Genomic DNA, 19250 nt, shown 5'->3' with positions numbered 1-19250 from the left:
ATTTTATTCTTCTGTGACTTCTCATAAACTATTGCTTTCCTCCCTTCTAGGCCAAACTCAGCATGAAAGTATCCTTCAAATTCTTGACACTATAATCTCTCCTTTGTGGATGCTTCTAGAACTCTTGTCATGGTAGGAGAATGTGTTCTTTTCTTTGTGTTTCTATACATGCCCATATTATGGCACTTATTCTACTGTACTATAATTATCTCTTCACATGACTGTTTCTGTCACTAAAGAATGGACTTCTTGAAGGCAAGCACTATATCTAATTTATCTCTGTGTTTCCAGCTCCTACCGCAGAGCCTGACATTCATAAATACATATAATGAACTCTGTGTATCCAGTGAGTACTTACTGATTAGAATTTTTAAAGAAATCTAGTTTAAATTTGCCTAAGTAAAAGGAGAGTCAAGTTTATTAGTTCAGACAACTGAAAAATCTCAGAGTTATGACTTCAGGCATAGATGTATCTAGGTGCTCAAACAGTGTTGTAGGAAATCTGTATCTCTATCTTTGCTCTTTTCTCTGTTGGCTTCATTCTCAAGTAGATACTCTCTTTGTGGTGGAGGAAATGGGCTCTAGAAATTCCAGATATATGTCTTGAATTAGCAACCCCACTAAAAAGAAAAGGCCTCTTCTTCAATAGGTATAACAAGAGTCCCCAGGCTAATATTCAGAGTTCTGGCTTAGGCTGCATGCCCATTTATAAACTTCTGTGGACAGGAAAATGAAATTTGCTGTTTCATCAAGCTTGGGTCACGTGACTCACCTTGCAACTGGGAGGCTATGGTTAGTTCTACCCAAACCACAAAGCCTGGGAGCAAAAGGGGAGGTAGGGGGAATAGTTACCCAAAGGAAACATCTAGGTGTTATTACCAGCAGGAGAAATGGATGATAGATAGGCAAATAAATGCACAGACATCTGCCACTTATACAGGGTCAGGATGATGGAAGCCCAGAGAGGCTGCAGCCCTGACCAGGCCAGCAATTTCTTCTGCGTCATCTACAGTCATCTTAGAGGAAGCATGTGGAAGAGTCTGGAGGAATGTCCCCTCCTGCAGTGCCAGCGAGCTATGGACTTTCGTCTTTTTGGGGGACAGGCCCCAAGAGATGATACCATAATCCTTGGTTTCTTTAAACTTAGAAAATTACAATATGATTTTCTAAAGGATCTAAGGAAGTGGAATTGTCTCCTAAGTAGAAATATTTGTATCTCTTAAGGATCAGCTAAGTACTTAAGTCTCTACATTAAAAAAAAAGTTCTGCCACTTCTATTTCTTGGGAAGTCATTTAATCTCTTGGACTCTCAATTTCCTGATCTGTAAAGTGGGGATTAATTATAATCTCCATTTCATGGTATTTTTTGTGAGGATAGAATGAGTGACTCCTCAGCACAGTGGTGGGACCTCAGAAAACTCACTGAATAGAAGCATCTCCAGGTGTAGACAACAAATTTAGCCTTGGACTAGAGAAGGATGTGCCTAATGTCAACCAGAAAAATGACTCTTTTCTCCTTGAAGTCATGTCGATGAGTCAGTAGATGTCCTTCATCTTCAGTCCACAGTGGGGCACTTGAAATTTTCTCACCTCTTTTACATTTGCTGTGATGTTATGATAGCTAACATGTATTGATCACCTAGATCCACCCCTGCTGTGAATACCTTATTTAATCTTATAATCTGTATGAGTTTATTTAATCTTACCAACAAATTTATGATGTAAACTACTACAGTCCACATATTACATATGAGGATAGATGAGTAACTCATACAGTGTTGCACTGCTAATAAGCCATGCGATCAGAGTCCGTGTTCTTTATCTTTACTGCTTTATCCTGTAAAATAGTGAGGCTCATTTTATGAAGTGCATTGTACAGATGTGCTCACTGCATATGTAGTGGCTCAGATAACTGAAAGAGACCCAAAGAGGTAACTTGTCCAAGGTCATGCAACTAGTTAGTGAAAGATTTCAATGTAAATTGGACAAACAGAACATTAGCCTTGCTTATCCCTGACTAGGATTTTTCAGAACATCATTTCTACTTCCTATGCTGGTTAGTATGTACTTTACAATTTCCTTCCTTCCTTCCTTCCTTCCTTCCTTCCTTATTACTTATATATTACAAAACTTACCTGTTGTTATAATTTCTCTGTTATCACTTATGATTTATGTGTGTATGTATTAGTCATATGTAATTTATTTATCTGCTTGTTGGAGAGAATGGAGTTTTCCAGAGTTGAATGTCTCCTCAGCTGTGTGTACTGTTTGTGTATGCAGACAAAGCGACATGTCTACTGCAACAAATGCCTTCTGTTAGAACATTTTTTTCTTTTTGGTAAGATGCAGCTTTCAGAAAGATTTGATTTACATGATATGGTAAATTTTTAAATGATGAAGTTCTTCATAATATTATAAACTAACAAAATTATACCTAGGAACCTCTTTTCTCCCCTTCCATCTGCACCTCAAGCTGGAAATCCAACATTTTGAGGGGGGTTGGGGGTTTGTACACATCCCTATAGCATCTTAAATGGAATCAACCAACACATATTTATTGAGTGTCCTGGTTATGCAGGGCTCTAGGGAGTGGGCCTGTGCCGTGGTCCCAGAAGGCAGGGGGCTTACGGTCTAGTTGGTGAGACAGTAAATGTGCCCATGGAAATATGACCAATTGCTGCAGTCACTGCAGTGAGTTCAGAGCACAAAGAATACCCAGACAAGTTAGGATTTACGACTGCCAGGGTCCATATCCTGCCTCTACCATTTAATAGTTAGATGGCCTTGGGCAAAGTTATGTAATTACTATGACTCAGTTTTTCCTCCTATAAAATGGGGCTAATAAAAGTACCTATCACAGTTGTGAGGGCCAAAATGAAATGAAATAATATACACACAGTGGTTAGAACAGTGTTTGGCACATGGCAAGCATTTCATAAGTGTTAGCTATTTTTTTTTCCTTGTCACATTCCTATGGTTTGGGAATATCCAAAATATTTCACAGAAAAGGCAAATCTGGACCAGATCTTGTCTACCTTTATCAGTGACATATTTCAAGGTCTAACATTGTCTCAAGCACATAAGAGGCACACAATGGGGTCACAGAAGTCAAGTGTAGGATGTTGAGTAGGGCAGTGCCCAGCAGTCATATGGTGGCTCCATCGGGATGCTGACAAATCACTGACTGCCACTTCCCCTTCCTACTACCTACATTAATTTGTAGTGCCTACTCCTTTTTATGGACCTCGCCTCCTCCAGTGCATATTGCCCAGAAGGAGGCCTCTCCATGGGTTCTTTAGCCAGCACAGCACAACTAATCCTGGTGTTCAGCAGGCTGCAGGAGTCTAGATCCCAAGAGCCTACTGCATGGCTCGCTAGAATCCCAGATTACATGAGCGGTCAGGGGCACCGCGGGGTGAGCCGTTCCTTGACGCTGAGCTGGAAGCTGTCGATTCACTCTAACCTCTTGGGTGCATGGGGCTTTTGTGTGTTGTGAGGGAAGCAGCTTAAAGGCTCTGGGAGAATGGATTTCTCACTGCCTCAAGGGGAGGAGTGAGAGCTCCCTTCTCCAGCTCTTTTATTTTCCATTGTCAAGTTTTAACCAGTAGAATCAACTGCATCCTATGGACTGCAGGGGGAAGGGGAAATGGGATTCAGAGAGGCCCTCTCTCTCCCTTGGGTGTTTTCACCAGAAAGGGCATACCCTTTTATTTCCACAGCACAACCTCTGGGTGTGGGTTGGTTGTCACATCAGAATGTTTTCAGCCTTGGATACTCCTGCCACAGAGCTACCAGGTGACCAGGCTGTTAACAATAATGACAACAACAGTGACTGACATTTATTGAGGACTTCTATGTGCTGAGGCATTAGGCCACCAGCTTTATACACTACATCTTATTTAACCTTTACATGGCTTATTTCATATAAGGGGCAGTTGAGATTCCCAGAGGTCAAGCAACTAGCTCCAGGCCACAGCATGGAAGAGGACCAGAGTGGGACTCTGACCTGGGATCAACTTGCTCCAGCACATGCTGGAGTCTATGTAATAAAAGTAATACCAATAGCACCTACTTCCTAGTGATATTGTGAAAATTGGTTGAGAAAATCCATATAGAACACTTAGTAATATCTTGTTAAATTTTAACTATCATCATTATGACCCTACTGTGCCTTCAAGGATCTTTCTGCCAGTTTCTTCCTTCTTACAGCAGCTGACTTCTCTCTCTTACAGCTTCTGCTTCCTGTCAGAGTCATCTGTTCATGGCTTCTACTCAGGACGTAGGTCACTGCACTCTCCCTGGTTGTCATGCTATCGGACTGCCTAAAAGGATTTGATTTAACTACACTTCAGGCCTGGGTGCCCCCACGGGGTACCCATAAGGTCACCCATGGGCTGCTGGCCACCCAGGGAAGACTGTCTGAGTCAAGCGTTGGCCTTGTGCCCAGGCAGCTGTGGGCAGAGCAGCAGGATGATAGGGACAAAGTGTATAGGAACTTTGGGCAGAATGGCAGGCACGAGTTCGAGCATGCCCAGCGCCAAAAGACTGTGCAGGCTGGCCTTCAAGGGAGCCAGTATATCCTTCTGGTTAATTGCAAAGTCTTTAGAGAGAGACAACCCTGAGATTGGGTCTGGACTCTGCTGCTTATGTGCTGTGTGAATGTGGGGAGATCATTTTATTTTTCCAATATTCAGTTTCTTCTTCTGTTAAATGGGTGTAACATTGGCTCGTACCTCAGTTTGTAGAATTACGTGAAAGAGTGTCTGTTAGAGTACTTAGCACAGGGTACATGAATACCTGTACTTCTGTAGTTGCTATTATTAATAAGGTGAACTCATAGCTCCCGTTGAACAGAATTAAGAGGTTTTCTTATGGACAGAATAGCATAGTGGTTAAATACCTAGGATGTGAAGGCATCGTACCTCTGTTTAAATCCTGGTTTCACATGTATTGTCTGGGTTATTAGGAAAGTTACCTAAACTCGTATCTCTAAAATGGAAACAACATCTAATGTGAGAACTAAAAAAGAAAAACAGAAACACAGAAAGAATCCATGCTAAGTACTTAGCAGAGAGCCCTGCCCATTACTGGTAACTGTGGCTCTGATTATTATTGATTTTATAGATCCTGCTAAGCATTGCAAATGAGTTGCAGGAAGTGTTAGGTTGAGATTTGATCATGAACTTTGTTTTCAACAATTCAAGTTCATTGTTGAGAGTAACAGAGATCATTGAGTATGTTTTAATTCCAATCTACTTCACCATATTAGTGCTTAGGATTTAAGTATAGTTATTTTTAAAGAGAAACCAAAAGACATAACTTTTCCAAACCCATACATGAGAAACCAAAGTTAAGTGATATTGTGATTCCCAGTGGGTAGCTGTGGAAGAATCCAGAGAGAGGGAAGAACCTTGACTTACTGCCCCCAGCCCTTATCTGCTATCAGTATCCACCATTAACACAAGAGTGTTGATCAATTCCTGATCATTCAACTGGCCTTTGAGAACCAGAGACAGATTTAGGCTGACAATCAGAATAATAACTATTACTGACTACTATTAATAGCTTTGTTGCTTCTGAGAATTTGTAAAACCCCTCATTTTGGGATCACATTACAGATTCCAAGAAGTTTATAACATGACAGCCACTCAATGCATTTCCCTCTGGGGAATCAGATACTAATCTTAAAGGAGAAAATATAGATATTTTTCAAAGCCATATTAGCAAATGACAGAAGAGCAAAACCAAAGAAATCTCACTTTCTGACATCCTGATATGGGAAGGATTTTGTGAAACTTTCATTGTTTTGTCTTTGTGTGATCCTGCTTACCTCAGAACTGGTTACTGGTTGCAACTTGTCCTGTCTGCCCATTTTGCTGTCAGTCCCTGACCTCAGAAGAAGAACGAAGCCATGCAAAGGGTCTGAAGTGGCCACGGCTGCTCTCTTACTGTCGTTACCATGGTGTCGGGCACCATGCTCCACCCTTGCCATGTTTTTGCCATTGAAGCCTGCAGCAACCCTGTGAAAGCGGTTACATTGTTGGTATTTCACAAGCATGGAAGCTGAGATGTCAAAGTGATATTAACAGATGTCCCAAATCCACACAGCTGGCAAGTGGGAAAGCCAGAAACCACATCCAGCTGTGCGTGTATGTGTGTGTGTGTGGGGGGGGGGGTATACAAATCTTGGGATCCTGATACCAGGCTGCACTGTCTTCTTTGTTCAACAAACATTTAAGTGCTTGATGAACACCTGGCTCAGGTTCTTTACAAGGAATGCCCAATGTAGCACATGCTATAATTGCCCTGCCCACACTCTTGGCCCATCCAGAGTATACCTGCAGCTTTGGTGGACATTCACCACACATCCTGAGAGCTTCCTACTTCTTTCATTCTCTGGACTTTCTCTGGCTGCAAGAGAGAGATCAGTCCATCTGCAAGGCAAGCCAGAAGTGCTAGGGACTTAATGTCCTCAGGAGTAATTTTCACCTTGTGAGGGGCTGGCATTAGTAAATAAATAGCCCAGGTTCCTCATCCCTGGGAGGGGATACCTCTGATGTGCAGGTATGCTTTATACAGTCTCTCAGAGCTTCCTAAGCAAAAATCATTACCCAAAGCAATAACCTTCTAATTAATACTTTCTTTACTGGCATCCTATTGTGTCTCAGGTAAGCCAAATAGGCATTTTCCCTGGACCAGACATTCAATGGATAAGTAGTTATTGATTATTCACTGTTAATCAAAAATTTTAGACAGTGGTACAGGTAAGGTCTGTCCACTCTCCTTGAAGACTTTACAAAAACACATGCACAATGGAAACTAGATCACAGTTTGGCATGTGGCAGTTTGGAGGCTATTGCAGAAATCTAGGAGAGAAATGATGGTGGTTTGGTTGAGGTCACTGGCAATGGGGTGATGAAAAGAAGTCAAATTATGAGTGTATTTTGAAAGTAACACTGAGAGGTATTGCTGACAGGCCAGGTATAGGATATGAGAGAAAGAGAAAAAATCAAAGATGCTTCCAGGTTTTTTTTCCCCCACTGAGCAATTGGAAGAATGGAGTTACTCTTAACTTAGATGGGAAGACTACAGGTAATAGGAGTTGAAATTTTGACATTATGTTTGCGATGCCTATTAGTCATCCATGTGAGGGTATGGAGTAAGGAGCTGGGTTGCAAGCTGGAGCTCAAGGGAGAGACCAGGGAGGAAGATGTAAGTTTGGGAGCCAAAGGCAAGTAGGTTGGAGAGTAGATGAGATCACAGAGGGAGTCTCTGATTTCAAGGAAAGTACAGTCTAGTGGAGCAGACAGGCATTATTGAGTCACACAAATAAGTCATCCTAGACCATGATGAATTCTGAGAAAAGAAATTGCAATGACTGTCCTTTGGGGGACACAAAGATGCAGCAGACCCTGCCCTAAAGAGATTTAAAAGAAGAGAGGTAGTCTATACAAAGGAGGAATGCAGCTTTGTATCAGAAAACAAGAAAAAGCACAGAATAGCAGTGAGAAATTAGTCCAGAAAGGATGGGGTCCAGTCATGAAGGCCATTGACTGTCAAGAGAAAGAGTTTGGGCTTATCTTGTGGACAGTGGACAGTCACTGAAATGGGTGATTAACATGACTGGAGGGGTCCATTGGGCAAAATATTCTTGATATTGACGAGGCAAGAGATGGGAGGCTGAAAGACCAGTCAGTGGGGCTTGGTAGGAGGAAGGGAAGGAAGAGATGGATGGGAAGACATTTAAGGAGAAACACAATTTGACAACAGGTACCAAAATGTTAAGTGGGCATAACATTTGCTAAGTATTACCACTTCAAGAAGAAGACTGGAAAAGAGGTATATATAGGAGGTGCAAGGCATACATAAAGAGCGATCACTGAAACACTGTAAGAGCTGAGCATCTAGGATCATCACTAAATGACTGATTACATAAACCGTGACACATCCATACAATGGCATGCTCTTCAGTGATTAAAAGGCATGATGTATATCTGCATTCATTGGCACGAAAGGAACACACTATTTATTGCTGAGTAAAAAAGACAAGCTGTGAAACAGCATTTGCCGTTTAGCCCTATTTATCAAAATGATATCTTTCAAATACCACTCATGTGTATACATCTAGGGAGACCTTTGAACATAACGTTCATCAGAATCTCAAGGATGGTTTTCTCTAGGTGATAAAATTTGGTGGTTTTTTTGTTTGCTTGTTTGTTGTGGAGGAGGCAATTTCTGTCTTTCTGGATAGCATAAATTTTCTGGCATAAGCTTGTAATAGTTTAAACAAAAGATAATGCACATTTTCTAGGGAAGTCAAATGGTTAGTTCTTAAGTTCTTGCAGAGCAAACATGGCCCCAGGTCTACTGTATGAGCAGGTGGGTCAGCTGACCTCTTCTTTGGGTCTTTGAGCCCCTCCCTGAGGGAACTTTGGTCTGGAAGATGGGGAGGGATGCTTGACCTAGCATGCTGAGATGGCCTAGTGACCTTCTCCCCTCTTCCAGGGTCTTCCTGAGAGCGATCAACAAGTTTGCAGAAACCATGAATCAGAAGTTCCTGGAACACACAAACTTTGAGTTCCAGGTGAGTGTGAGGCACCATGGTGTGCTTGGGGTGCCCTGGCAAGGCGGGTCTAGCATCTTGGGCTGATTGCTACCATCAAACACATCCCGAAGCACACATAAGGTATGCCAGTGCCTCTGGGGGTTTCCACAGACGGGTGTGGGCAAGGAGGGAACCAGGCCCTTGATTGAAGCTGAGGGTTTAGAACCAGGCCCTTGATTAAATAGTCATTAACTGAGCAGCATATGCAAATGTGACTGTATAATGTATCTTATGCTAAAGAGGAGATTTGCGTTCATCCATTGTCAGAGTGGGTACCACCTTTTAGAAATGTATCACATTCTTGTAGTTTTCTATTCACCGGAGCCTAGAAAAGCAGCCACTCACACTGAAAAATAAAGCTCACAAAGCTCACAGTACATTTCATGATTCCTTCAGAAGTCACTTTTTGGGTTCAGACAATCCCTGGGGCCTCTGTGAGATGTGAGGGTCTCAAAACACATCCCTGGGGCAAGCAGAGTGCCACATCTGCTCAAGGCATAGGCAAGAAGAGACAATTCCTCAAAGCCTTGGGGAAAAGCCCAGATTGCTACCTCTGGCTAGAGATGTGAGAGAGAAGGTCCCTGAAAGGGGATCCCTCCTCTGGGGAAACCCCTGACCCCCAGGATCTCTTGCAGTGCAAGTTTAGCAAGTAGCCGGTGAGCTGAGGCAATGGTATTTTCTGCCTGCTCATCTAGGGTGTTCATTTCTTAGCTGGGCTTTGGCCTATGACTAGATGTACAGCTTCAGACAAGGCCTGGGCTGTCTCCATGCCTCAGTTGGCTCATCTGTAAAAAGTTCATAATACCTACTCTTTCTGTTTCATAGGGTTTTTGCAGAATTGGAATGTGTCAGGGGGCTTGCTGGGAGAATTCACTGTAAGGTTTCACCAGTCTCCATTCAAATGCTTTCTTCCCTGACTGAGCCCCTTTGAGGGTTCCCCGCTGATCCCATGGTTTTTATGTATTACCACTTAGCCTGTTGTAGTCTCTTCATAGCACTAAATGTTATTTGAAATTATCTTTCTTATTTGTCTACATGCACATTTTTTTCTCTTTCCTCCAGTAAAGTGTAAGTTTCATGAGACCTTATACTCACAGACTCTATGCTCTGTGCCCAATGCATAGTAGGCCTCCTTGGGGAGATGATGCCTGGGTGGAGGGCTACGAGGTCCACTCTGTTGGAAAGCATTATCCTATAAGTACGTAATAAACATTATCTTTGAATAAGATTCTCTCCCACTACCTTGCATTCAAATCAGGCAACTGAGCTATTATGATAATGATGATAAAAAGAGTAGCTGCCATTTTCTGATGGATTACATGTGCAGATCTCATGGCAAGCATTCTATGGGCATTATCTTTCTCAGCCCTTACCACTACACTACAAGTTAGTTACTCTTACTAGTACTTTTTCTGCTGGAAGGATGTGGGAACTGAGACTCAGAGGTGATAAGCAGATAGCCTGAAGTGTCACAGCATGTCAGCGAGGAGTTGGGCCCAAAGCACAGCAGTGGCTGACATCACAGCTGCAGATCACCACAGTCATGTGCTAGATAGGGAGTCACCCCCGCACTGGGTTCATGGAGAGGTTCTGGCTGAGAGTTATAAATCTCTGACATGGAAACAAAACATGTCACTTTGGCTGTTTTGAATCAAGAGAAGTATTTGATTCCCTTCCAAATGTGAACCAGATGCCTGCAGGCTTCAGGTACGAGTGTGTTCCAGGAAGCTAATAAGGTCATTGCTTTTTTGGAGGGGCAGCTTGGAGGAACGTACCTAGAGGCCAGCAGTGAGGCAGTGTTTAGGCCATAGAACTGCCAGCTAGTCCGTCCATCTCTTTCCGTGGGTGGTGGCAATGACAGCCTCAGACCTGGTTTCCCCGACTCTGGCTCTCCTCCATGGCCTTAGGGGATACTTTCCAAGAGAAGTGCAGCTCCTGTCCCTCATGCCATTATTTTAGGTTTTATCCTGTTTTCCTGGAAAAGAATCTGCATCTGAGAGATGCCCAGAGAAGTGGGGATTTCATACATAGAAGGTTTGAGCTTATGAGCTGTGTGACTTTAGGCAAATTACTTCACTCCTCTGTGCCTCAGTCTCTTCAATATCAAATTAAAATACTAATAATAGCTGCCTCATTGGATTTTTGAGGGGATTAAGTGAACTAATTCATGTAAAGCACTTAGAACACTACCAGGAACATGGTAGCAATTTAATAAAATGTTAGCTTATTATAATAATGGTCATCATTTTGACGTGATGGCCCTAAAATATGTCAAATCTAGGAACTCAATGTCAGTCCTTGGTAAACAGGATAGTGGGAAGGCATCTTTCCAGTCCCACACATTGCCTAGGGCTGTCATACCCACAGAGTTTCATAAAACAGAAAAATGGCCAACATTACAGAATGAAATAAGTCTCTTTTCCTAATGAGACTTCCATAGATATTTGTTAAAAAGTATTCAAGAACAGGATCATTTTTCAACCTTATCTTTGTTCTCCTACCTTCTCCTCACCCCGTGCGAGAATGGATTTGTTCTCTGTACCCTGCCTGGAACATGCCTTGTTTCCTTCTTATGGTTTCATTAATTATGCATTTAATATCAGCAGGAACAGCATCCATCACTAAGTGCTGCTGGCCTTGGCAGCCACTGTCCAGAGGAGGGGTAGGTGCAATGAGATTATCTCTAATATCTTTTCTGGAACTGCGGTTTTATGATACAAAGGGCAAAAAGCAAGAAGCTCTGTGGGTGCCACTCTGTGGGTGACAAGACCTGGGAATTATAGAAATTATGTTTTCTGCCTGAGGCTAAAATAATTTGCATTCCCAAGCCCTGTTCAGGAGGCTGGGCCTTGGCATTTACATGCATTTGAATGGTCAGGGAAGACCAAGGGAGGATTTCAAGTTCAACTCAGCAAGGAATTCTGTTTAAGAGCAATTCTCATGGGTCCAGGACTACTGCAACACATTATGAGGAACTCAGAAGCAGAGCAGAGCACTGCTCTGCCCTCAAGGATCTTAGAGTCATATAGTAGGCTGTAAATCCACCTTCTAGCATCCAAGCTTTTGAAGATGACTAACTTTTTTTTTTTAGTTTATATATTTATTTTTGAGAGAGAGGGAGAGAGAGAAAATGTGCAAGAGAGGCAGAGAGAGAGGGAGAGAAAGAATCCCAAGCAGGCTTCACCACCAGCACAGAGCCCAACGTGGGGCTCAATCCCACAAATCGTGAGACTATGGCCTGAAGTCAAGAGTTGGATGCTTAACTGACTGAGCCACACAGGTGCCCCAAAGATGACTAACTTTTATTAAGCGTCTACTTAGGGCATTTTCATCCTCACCATCCCTGTTAGGTTGGGATATACCCAGTTTACTGGTGAATATACTGAGCTTCAGAGAAGTGGTTGACTTTTCTGTTAAAGGTCATCTAGCCGCTAAGCAGGAGCTGCTGGAATTCAATTCCAGTCCTGTGTGCAAGTCCCAGGCCCTTTCCACTCTTCTGCACTGTCTCTTAAAAACAGACTGCCTTTCAAATCTAGGAGACAGCTCTATTTAGCTTCAGAAACACTGTCTGCCCTAGTTAGCTCTTGCTGGAATCTGGGATAGAGAGCTCTACAATGATTGGCTGTGGGATTAGATTCTCCATATTGGGTACTCTGATTGGCCAGGAATCCGTGGCTACACTTCAGATGTGCTCTTTGGCCCTAGGAAGATTGTTTCTCTCTTAGGCAGCTGTCTGATTACTACTAAGAACATTCTCTCTACTTGGGAAACTGTAATTGGCTCTGCATTTGGTAATTCCAGCCTTGGCCTTGAGGCATTTCTGGATCAGCTTCTGGGCACCAGATCACCTTGGGATCATTTTTGAACCTGTACTGTAGACCCTATGAAATGAAAAGGATACTTCCAGTCATTAGTGAAGGACTAAAAGCAGGCTTGGTCTTTATAAAGGCAATGCAACTAGTAATGGCCAAAAAAAAAAAAAAAAAGTGTGAGAGAGTATACACACACATGGAGAGCACCCATTGAAGGCTTGAAGAGGCCCACTGTACCCGCCCCCCCCCCCAGAGTACTTCCCACCCAGGGAAGATCCTGGTGGGACAACTTCCCCACACCAAAAGATGGTCGCATGCTTGGGGATAGCTTCTTTGGCCATACCTGCTTCAGCTTGAGGACTCTAGACTACCTCTGACATGATGTTCCTAACCTGAATCCATGATTGGAGGCTTTTACTCCCAAAATCACTCCCAAATTCCCAAATTAACAAGAATGCACAGGGAGTGCTGGGCTCATTAATGAACTTGCTCAACAAATATTTCCTGAGCATGTGCTGGGTTAGACACAACACTGGATATTGGATATTCAACAGTAAATAAAAAGAGGGGGTTCTTGACTGCAGGATGCTCACATCCATTAGAAGAGACAGGAAATAAGTAAGTTCAACCTAAAACATGTCAAAAATCCTGTGAGCAGGGTGTAATGAAGGTGAATGGGTGGATCTGCTTTAGACAGGGCACATTGGGAAGGCTTCCCCAGGAAGTGATATTTGGAAGGCAGCTATGCTCACCATTATATGACCAATGCCCACTTAGGAAGTGATTTTTGAACTGAGATTGCAAGATGAAGTAGGAGTTTTCTAGGCAGTGATTTCCTCATTTGGCCCTTATAATTACCTCCCTTTACATACTATTAGCTTCATCTTTCCAGATGAGGAAACTGAGCCTCAGAGAGGTAGGGCAACTTGCCCATGAAAATGGAGCTGATAACTGGAGTGGAACCCTGGAAGGCAACCTTACAGTGTCTATTAAAACAAACAACAAAGACAACAAACAACAAAATCTATGTAGACCTTGTCTCTTAACAGTTCCAGATCTCGGAATGTTTACTACATTATAGTCTCTCATGCATAAAGATGTATAAACAAAATGTTGATTACAGCACTGCTGCTAAAGAAAAAAAATTGGAGTTAATCTGAATGCCTATAAACAGGTAATTGGTTAAAATTAAAGTATATACTTATAGAAGAATACCATACAGCAATAAAAGAGACAGAAGTAGATCTGTACAGGCTAATGTGGAAACATAGGCAAGAAATATTGATGAGAGAAAAAAGCAAAGTACAGCAGACTACTTTTTTTTTAAAAAAATGTCTATACATGTTTGTTTATACATAAAAAATTTTTTAGGATATCCAGGAAAGTGTTAAAAAATTTTTCTTCTGGGGAATTAGACTAGGGTCCAAGTAGTATGGAAAATTACTTTTTATCATTTAATCTTTTATACCATTTTTTTGCCATGTGTATATTACACTTATAATTTTTTGAGAGCTAATTGAAAGTAGCTAAATTTTAGTTATACCCGCTAGCAGTATGACTTTGGGTGGTCATTTATGTGGATCTCACTGTTTACTTACATCTGTGAAATAAGGGAGTTCAACCAGATGACCCTTAAATTTATTCTAGTTCTAACTTTCTATTGTCCTATTATTTCAAAATATTAAATTTCCAATCAGAAGCCACCTCAACTCTTCCCCCAGGGAAGAAAGATCCATATGTTTGACTAAAGCCTCTGTGGTTTGCCTGAGCCAGCTGAGCTGGGTGTTTAATAGACATGCCACCAGGCAGTTTGGAGCAGGGAGGAAAGACAAATCTAAAACCTTTTGAAACAATGGGGGAATTTTTCTAACAATATGGTGATCAATAAATAAATATTTTCTAGCACCCAGCTACATTTAAGCCATTGTGCTGAATATGGCATTAGGGATACACATAAGTAGAAGACAAGATCCTTGGTGCTTGTGGAGCTTACATCTGGAAAGACAGGACAGACAAATAATCTATGACTAGCACCATGGACAATGCCACCACTCCATTTACTGAGCACCTGACATGTGCCAAGCCTGTGGTGGATGATTTCATGTGCATATTATTTTATTTTATTTTATTTTATTTTATTTTATTTTATTTTACTTTACTTATTATGAAATTTATTGTCAAATTGGTTTCCATACAACACCCAGTGCTCATCCCAACAGGTGCCCTCCTCAATACCCATCACCTACCCTCCCCACCCTCCCACCCCCCATCAACCCTCAGTTTATTCTCAGTTTTTAAGAGTCTCTTATGTTTTGGCTCCCTCCCTCTCTAACCTTGTTTTTTTTTTTTTGTTTTTGTTTTTGTTTTTTTTTGTTTTCCTTCCCGTCCCCCATGGTCTTCTGTTAAGTTTCTCAGGATCCACCTAAGAGTGAAAACATATGGTATCTGTCTTTCTTTGTATGACTTACTTCACTTAGGATAACACTCTCCAGTTTCATCCATGTTGCTACAAAAGGCCATATTTCATTCTTTCTCATTGCCAAATAGTATTCCATTGTTTATATAAACCACAATTTCTTTATCCACTCATCAGTTGATACCTAGCACTTAACAACAATCCATTCTGGTAGTTACCATTATTTTCTTCCATTTTACAGGTAAGGAAAATGAGGTTCAGAAGTCAAATAAGTAGCTAAAGGCAACCCAGCTAGTAAGAGATAGAACTGGTATTCACATCGTAGTCCATGAGACACTGATGCTTGTATTTTCTTCACTACCACTGGATGATATTGTCATGGAATGTGAGTGGAGCACAAGGGTAGGTGTAGAACAGTAGACCCAAATCTGTGGTTGCACATACTAAGAGCTACTCAAATTCGGAAGGGTTGAGCAGACCCGATGTGCCATCTGAGAAGGCTTTGTGAGGGGCGCCTGGGTGGCGCAGTCGGTTAAGCGTCCGACTTCAGCCAAGTCATGATCTCGCGGTCCGTGAGTTCGAGCCCCGCGTCAGGCTCTGGGCTGATGGCTCAGAGCCTGGAGCCTGTTTCCGATTCTGTGTCTCCCTCTCTCTCTGCCCCTCCCCCATTCATGCTCTGTCTCTCTCTGTCCCAAAAATAAATAAACGTTGAGAAGGCTTTGTGAAAGAAGTGGGTCTTGAACGGGGCTTTGATGAAAGAATAGAACTTAGGTGCAATAGGTGAGCCAAGCCAAGGAGGCCAAGATGCTCATGTTGTGTCTATGGAGTCTGAGCAGATCAGCCCCCTTGGAATAGGCACTTTATTGAGGGAGAGAACACTGGAAATTGAATGAGGCCTGAAAAGCCATGTTATTGCATTTTGTCCTGGTTCTTTAGGAGCAAAAGACAAGGAAGGTCCAGAGCAGAGGCATTATGAGCACCCAGAAGTGTCTGCTTTGGCCACTGCTCACCTCTCAGGTTATTGCATAGAGCCACTCACCATGACAGACTTCCCTCAGTTCCAAAATTCGTTCCACATAGCTCTCTGGGCAAAAATGGGCTGGGCCTGTGGATGAGATACTTAGGGGCACATTTCTGATCTACTAAGAAAAAAGAGGCATAGGATCTATGATCTCATAACCCACAAAGATCTTCAAGGAGGGAAGACAAAGGAAAATCAGGTTCACTTCTAAGCATGTACCCCACAGAATTGAAAACATACATCCACGCAAACACTTGTATGTAGAAATTCATAGATACATTATTCATAATAGCCAAAATGTGGCAACCACACAAATGTCAGTCAATGGATGAATGGGTAAGTAAAATGTGGTATATCCATATGATAGATTAGTATTCAGCAGTAAAAATAAGTGAAGTACTGATACATGTGACAGCACAGATGAACCTTGAAAAACATTATGCTTAGTGAAAGAAGCCAGACATGAAAGGTTACATATTTTATTATTCCCTTTCTATGAAATGTCAGATTGAGCAAATCCACAGGGACAGAAAGTAGATTAATGATTTCCAGGGGCTAAGGGGGAGACAAGAATGGGGAATGACTGCTAATAGTGGGGATGGTTGTATTACCTTTTGTGAATATACTGAAAACTATTGAATTCTATACTCTAAAAAGTGAATGTTATGATGTATGGATTATATATAACAGGAATGGGGTGGCAGAGAAAACATTTTTGAAGGACTAAGTCAGGACAGAGGCTAGCAAGAGACTCTAGATTTGACGTGTCTGTGTGTTCCAGATGTGTTGAGGGGACACTTCTGGAATGGTTTTTGAAAGTAATAGCAATTCAACTTACTTTGTCCTATCTTTGTTCTTATTGTGCCCTAATTATTCTTATGGAAATTTCCTGAAATCAGGAATTTATCACCTTCAAAATAACACTTTCCATGCCCTTTGACCAGGTTTTCTGTTTCCTTGGATTGTTGTTCCATCTGATCTTAAATGGGGGGAGGTATTAGCTGTGCTTAGGCAGACCAAAGCAACACATTTTCAGAACCTGAAAGTCATGGGGGCACCAGGAGGAAGGACAGCCAGAGTGGCCGGGAAAACTGACCTGTATAGTGTGTTTGGATAAGCAGTGTTACTACGGAAACAAGAGAGCTTGAGATGTGATTCTTATGGGAAGTCTTTGAAGGATGTTGAGGAAGGGAGTGATAGAACCCACCTTGGTTTTTTTTTTTTTTGAACCCACCTTGTTTTAAGAAGATCCTCTGGTCTCTGTGTGGAGAGTTGACTTGATGGACTCCACAAGCCAGTAGTTTGCTTCTTTGTACTCCAGGAGTGGCTTGGTCTTTCGGACCCTGGGAGATAAATTTCAAAAAAGAAAAACTTTTTCTGCCCACAGAATGCGAGCCCCATGGGGGTAGGGACTGCTGTCTGTGTATGTGAACTCTCTATGCCCACATGACGACAATGCCTAGCATGTAGAAGGTGTTCAATAAAAAATGTATTAATGCATCTTCAGGCAAAGACTGACCATGGTGTGTAGAAAGAGTCCTCAACTTTGATCAGAAGGCCTGAGTTCAAATTCCAGATCTACTGTGTATGTAACAAACTGAGTGACCTTTGGAAAAATACCTAACCCCTCCAAGCCTCATTATCTTCATCTGTAAAATGGGACTAATGATAGCTACCAGGTTTTAAGAGATGAAAGGAGGGATGTATGGGAAAGTGCCTGGCCCATGGTAAAAATGAAATACTTGTTTTCTTCTTTCTGAAACTGGAAGCATAAGCCCATTTGAAAGCAACACTCTGGGCAGCAGTAATGATGTTATCAAGGGTAAAGCTGCCTTTTACTTAGTCTTGGCCATCTGAAACCTCCAATGAATATCTTTGAATTAAGGATGAAAGTCTCAATGGTGAATGATTTCTCTAGCTAGTGTTACCCATCTTCTTGCTAGTCAGTGTTGAGAGGGGGCTGAAAGTGGATAAGTTTGTGCAGCAAAGTTCCCCCCACCATCTGCTCCTTATAGGGGCTTGTCATCTTATAATAATAGCCCTGAGCACTCAAGGAGCCAGGTTGTACTATTTCCTCTGCTACCAAAGGAATCAATATATATAGCCAGTGCTTTTGAGCCCTTACAGAGATCCATGCCCTTTAAAAACATCATCTCATGTAACCTTTACTACTAGGTCTCTGCAATGGGTACAGGAGGTACCCCTTTTGCAGATGGGTTCACTAAGGCTCCATTTCTCAGGTTCTGTAGATTGTATCAATATCGTTATCACTGCAGCCAATACTTTGGAGCACTTGCCATGTGCAGAATGCTTTGCTGGTTCTATTTTAACAAAAGCCAGTGGAGTGGTGTCTTGTATTAGCCCTAGTGTTTAGCACCAACTGATCAGGTAAGTATTATAATTACAACGAGCCTACCTATAAACCAGGCCCTCAGAGGTTCTTGAACTCAAATGAACATCAGAATTACCCAGAGTGCTTATGAACACACAGATTTCAGAGTCTGATTCAGTAGGTCTAGGGTAGAGCCAGAGAATTTGCATTTCTTTTTTTTTTTAATGTTTATTTTTTGAGAGAGAGAGAGAGGGAGAGTGGATAGAGAGATGGGGGGACAGAGAATCCCAGACAGGCCCTGCATTGTCAACACAGAGACCAATGCGGGGCTCAAACCCATGAACAGTGAGATCATGCCCTGAGCCAAAATCAAGAGCCTGACTGAGCCATCCAGGCGCCCCAGATAATTTGCATTTCTAACAAGTTCCCAGGTGATGCTATTGCTAGTGGTCTGGGGCCATACCTTGAAACCACTGACCTAAGGGGAAGGAGGAGGCAAAATGTTCTAAGACAGAATGGGTTTCAGGCTGGTCCTCTGAGCTATCAGGTGGATTAGGGAGGACTTCCAGAAATACATATCCCTCATCAACCTCTAATTCTACCAGGGCACTCAGCTTGGGCAAGTTGTTTGTCTTTCAAAACACAAAATGAAGCAATTTTTCAAAAGCAGCCCTAAAACCCTCCCCTGTCACCAGACTGGGGACCTGGTCAGTGCCTAGAGAAATCCATCCATTGTCCTTGCTTTGGCCAGGATGTTAATTTCAGAGTCCATGCCAGTTAGAAAATTGCAGTGCACAGAATTAAACTGGTTCTGCCACTATCTTCTGCCATTTTCATAAATTGTTCACATTACCCAGCATTTAATATGCTTTCCCACTTCAGACCCTCTCCATGACTGTTCTCTACTCCTTCATTTACAGCTGTGGAACAACTATTTTCATCTGGCGGTGGCTTTTATCACTCAGGATTCTCTGCAGCTGGAGCAGTTCTCGCACGCCAAATACAACAAAATCCTGAATAAGTAGGTTGAATATTTGGATCTCCTTGAAGTGGGGGCTTCATGG

General features: G+C 42.2%; 1 protein-coding gene across 1 annotated transcript in view; it reads left to right on the top strand.

The window, feature by feature from the left end:
* DOCK2 (dedicator of cytokinesis 2) overlaps positions 1-19250 on the top strand; it is a 413885-nt gene that overhangs the window by 324395 nt on the left and 70240 nt on the right. Inside the window, exons 30-31 of the mRNA XM_015065771.3 lie at positions 8506-8584; positions 19107-19207. Coding sequence (XP_014921257.3) covers positions 8506-8584; positions 19107-19207 — 180 coding nt within the window. The remainder of the gene's footprint in view (positions 1-8505; positions 8585-19106; positions 19208-19250) is intronic.

Source organism: Acinonyx jubatus, chromosome A1 (assembly GCF_027475565.1).
Source record: "Acinonyx jubatus isolate Ajub_Pintada_27869175 chromosome A1, VMU_Ajub_asm_v1.0, whole genome shotgun sequence".
NCBI lineage: Eukaryota > Metazoa > Chordata > Mammalia > Carnivora > Felidae > Acinonyx > Acinonyx jubatus.
This window is presented reverse-complemented; position numbering and strand designations above follow the sequence as displayed.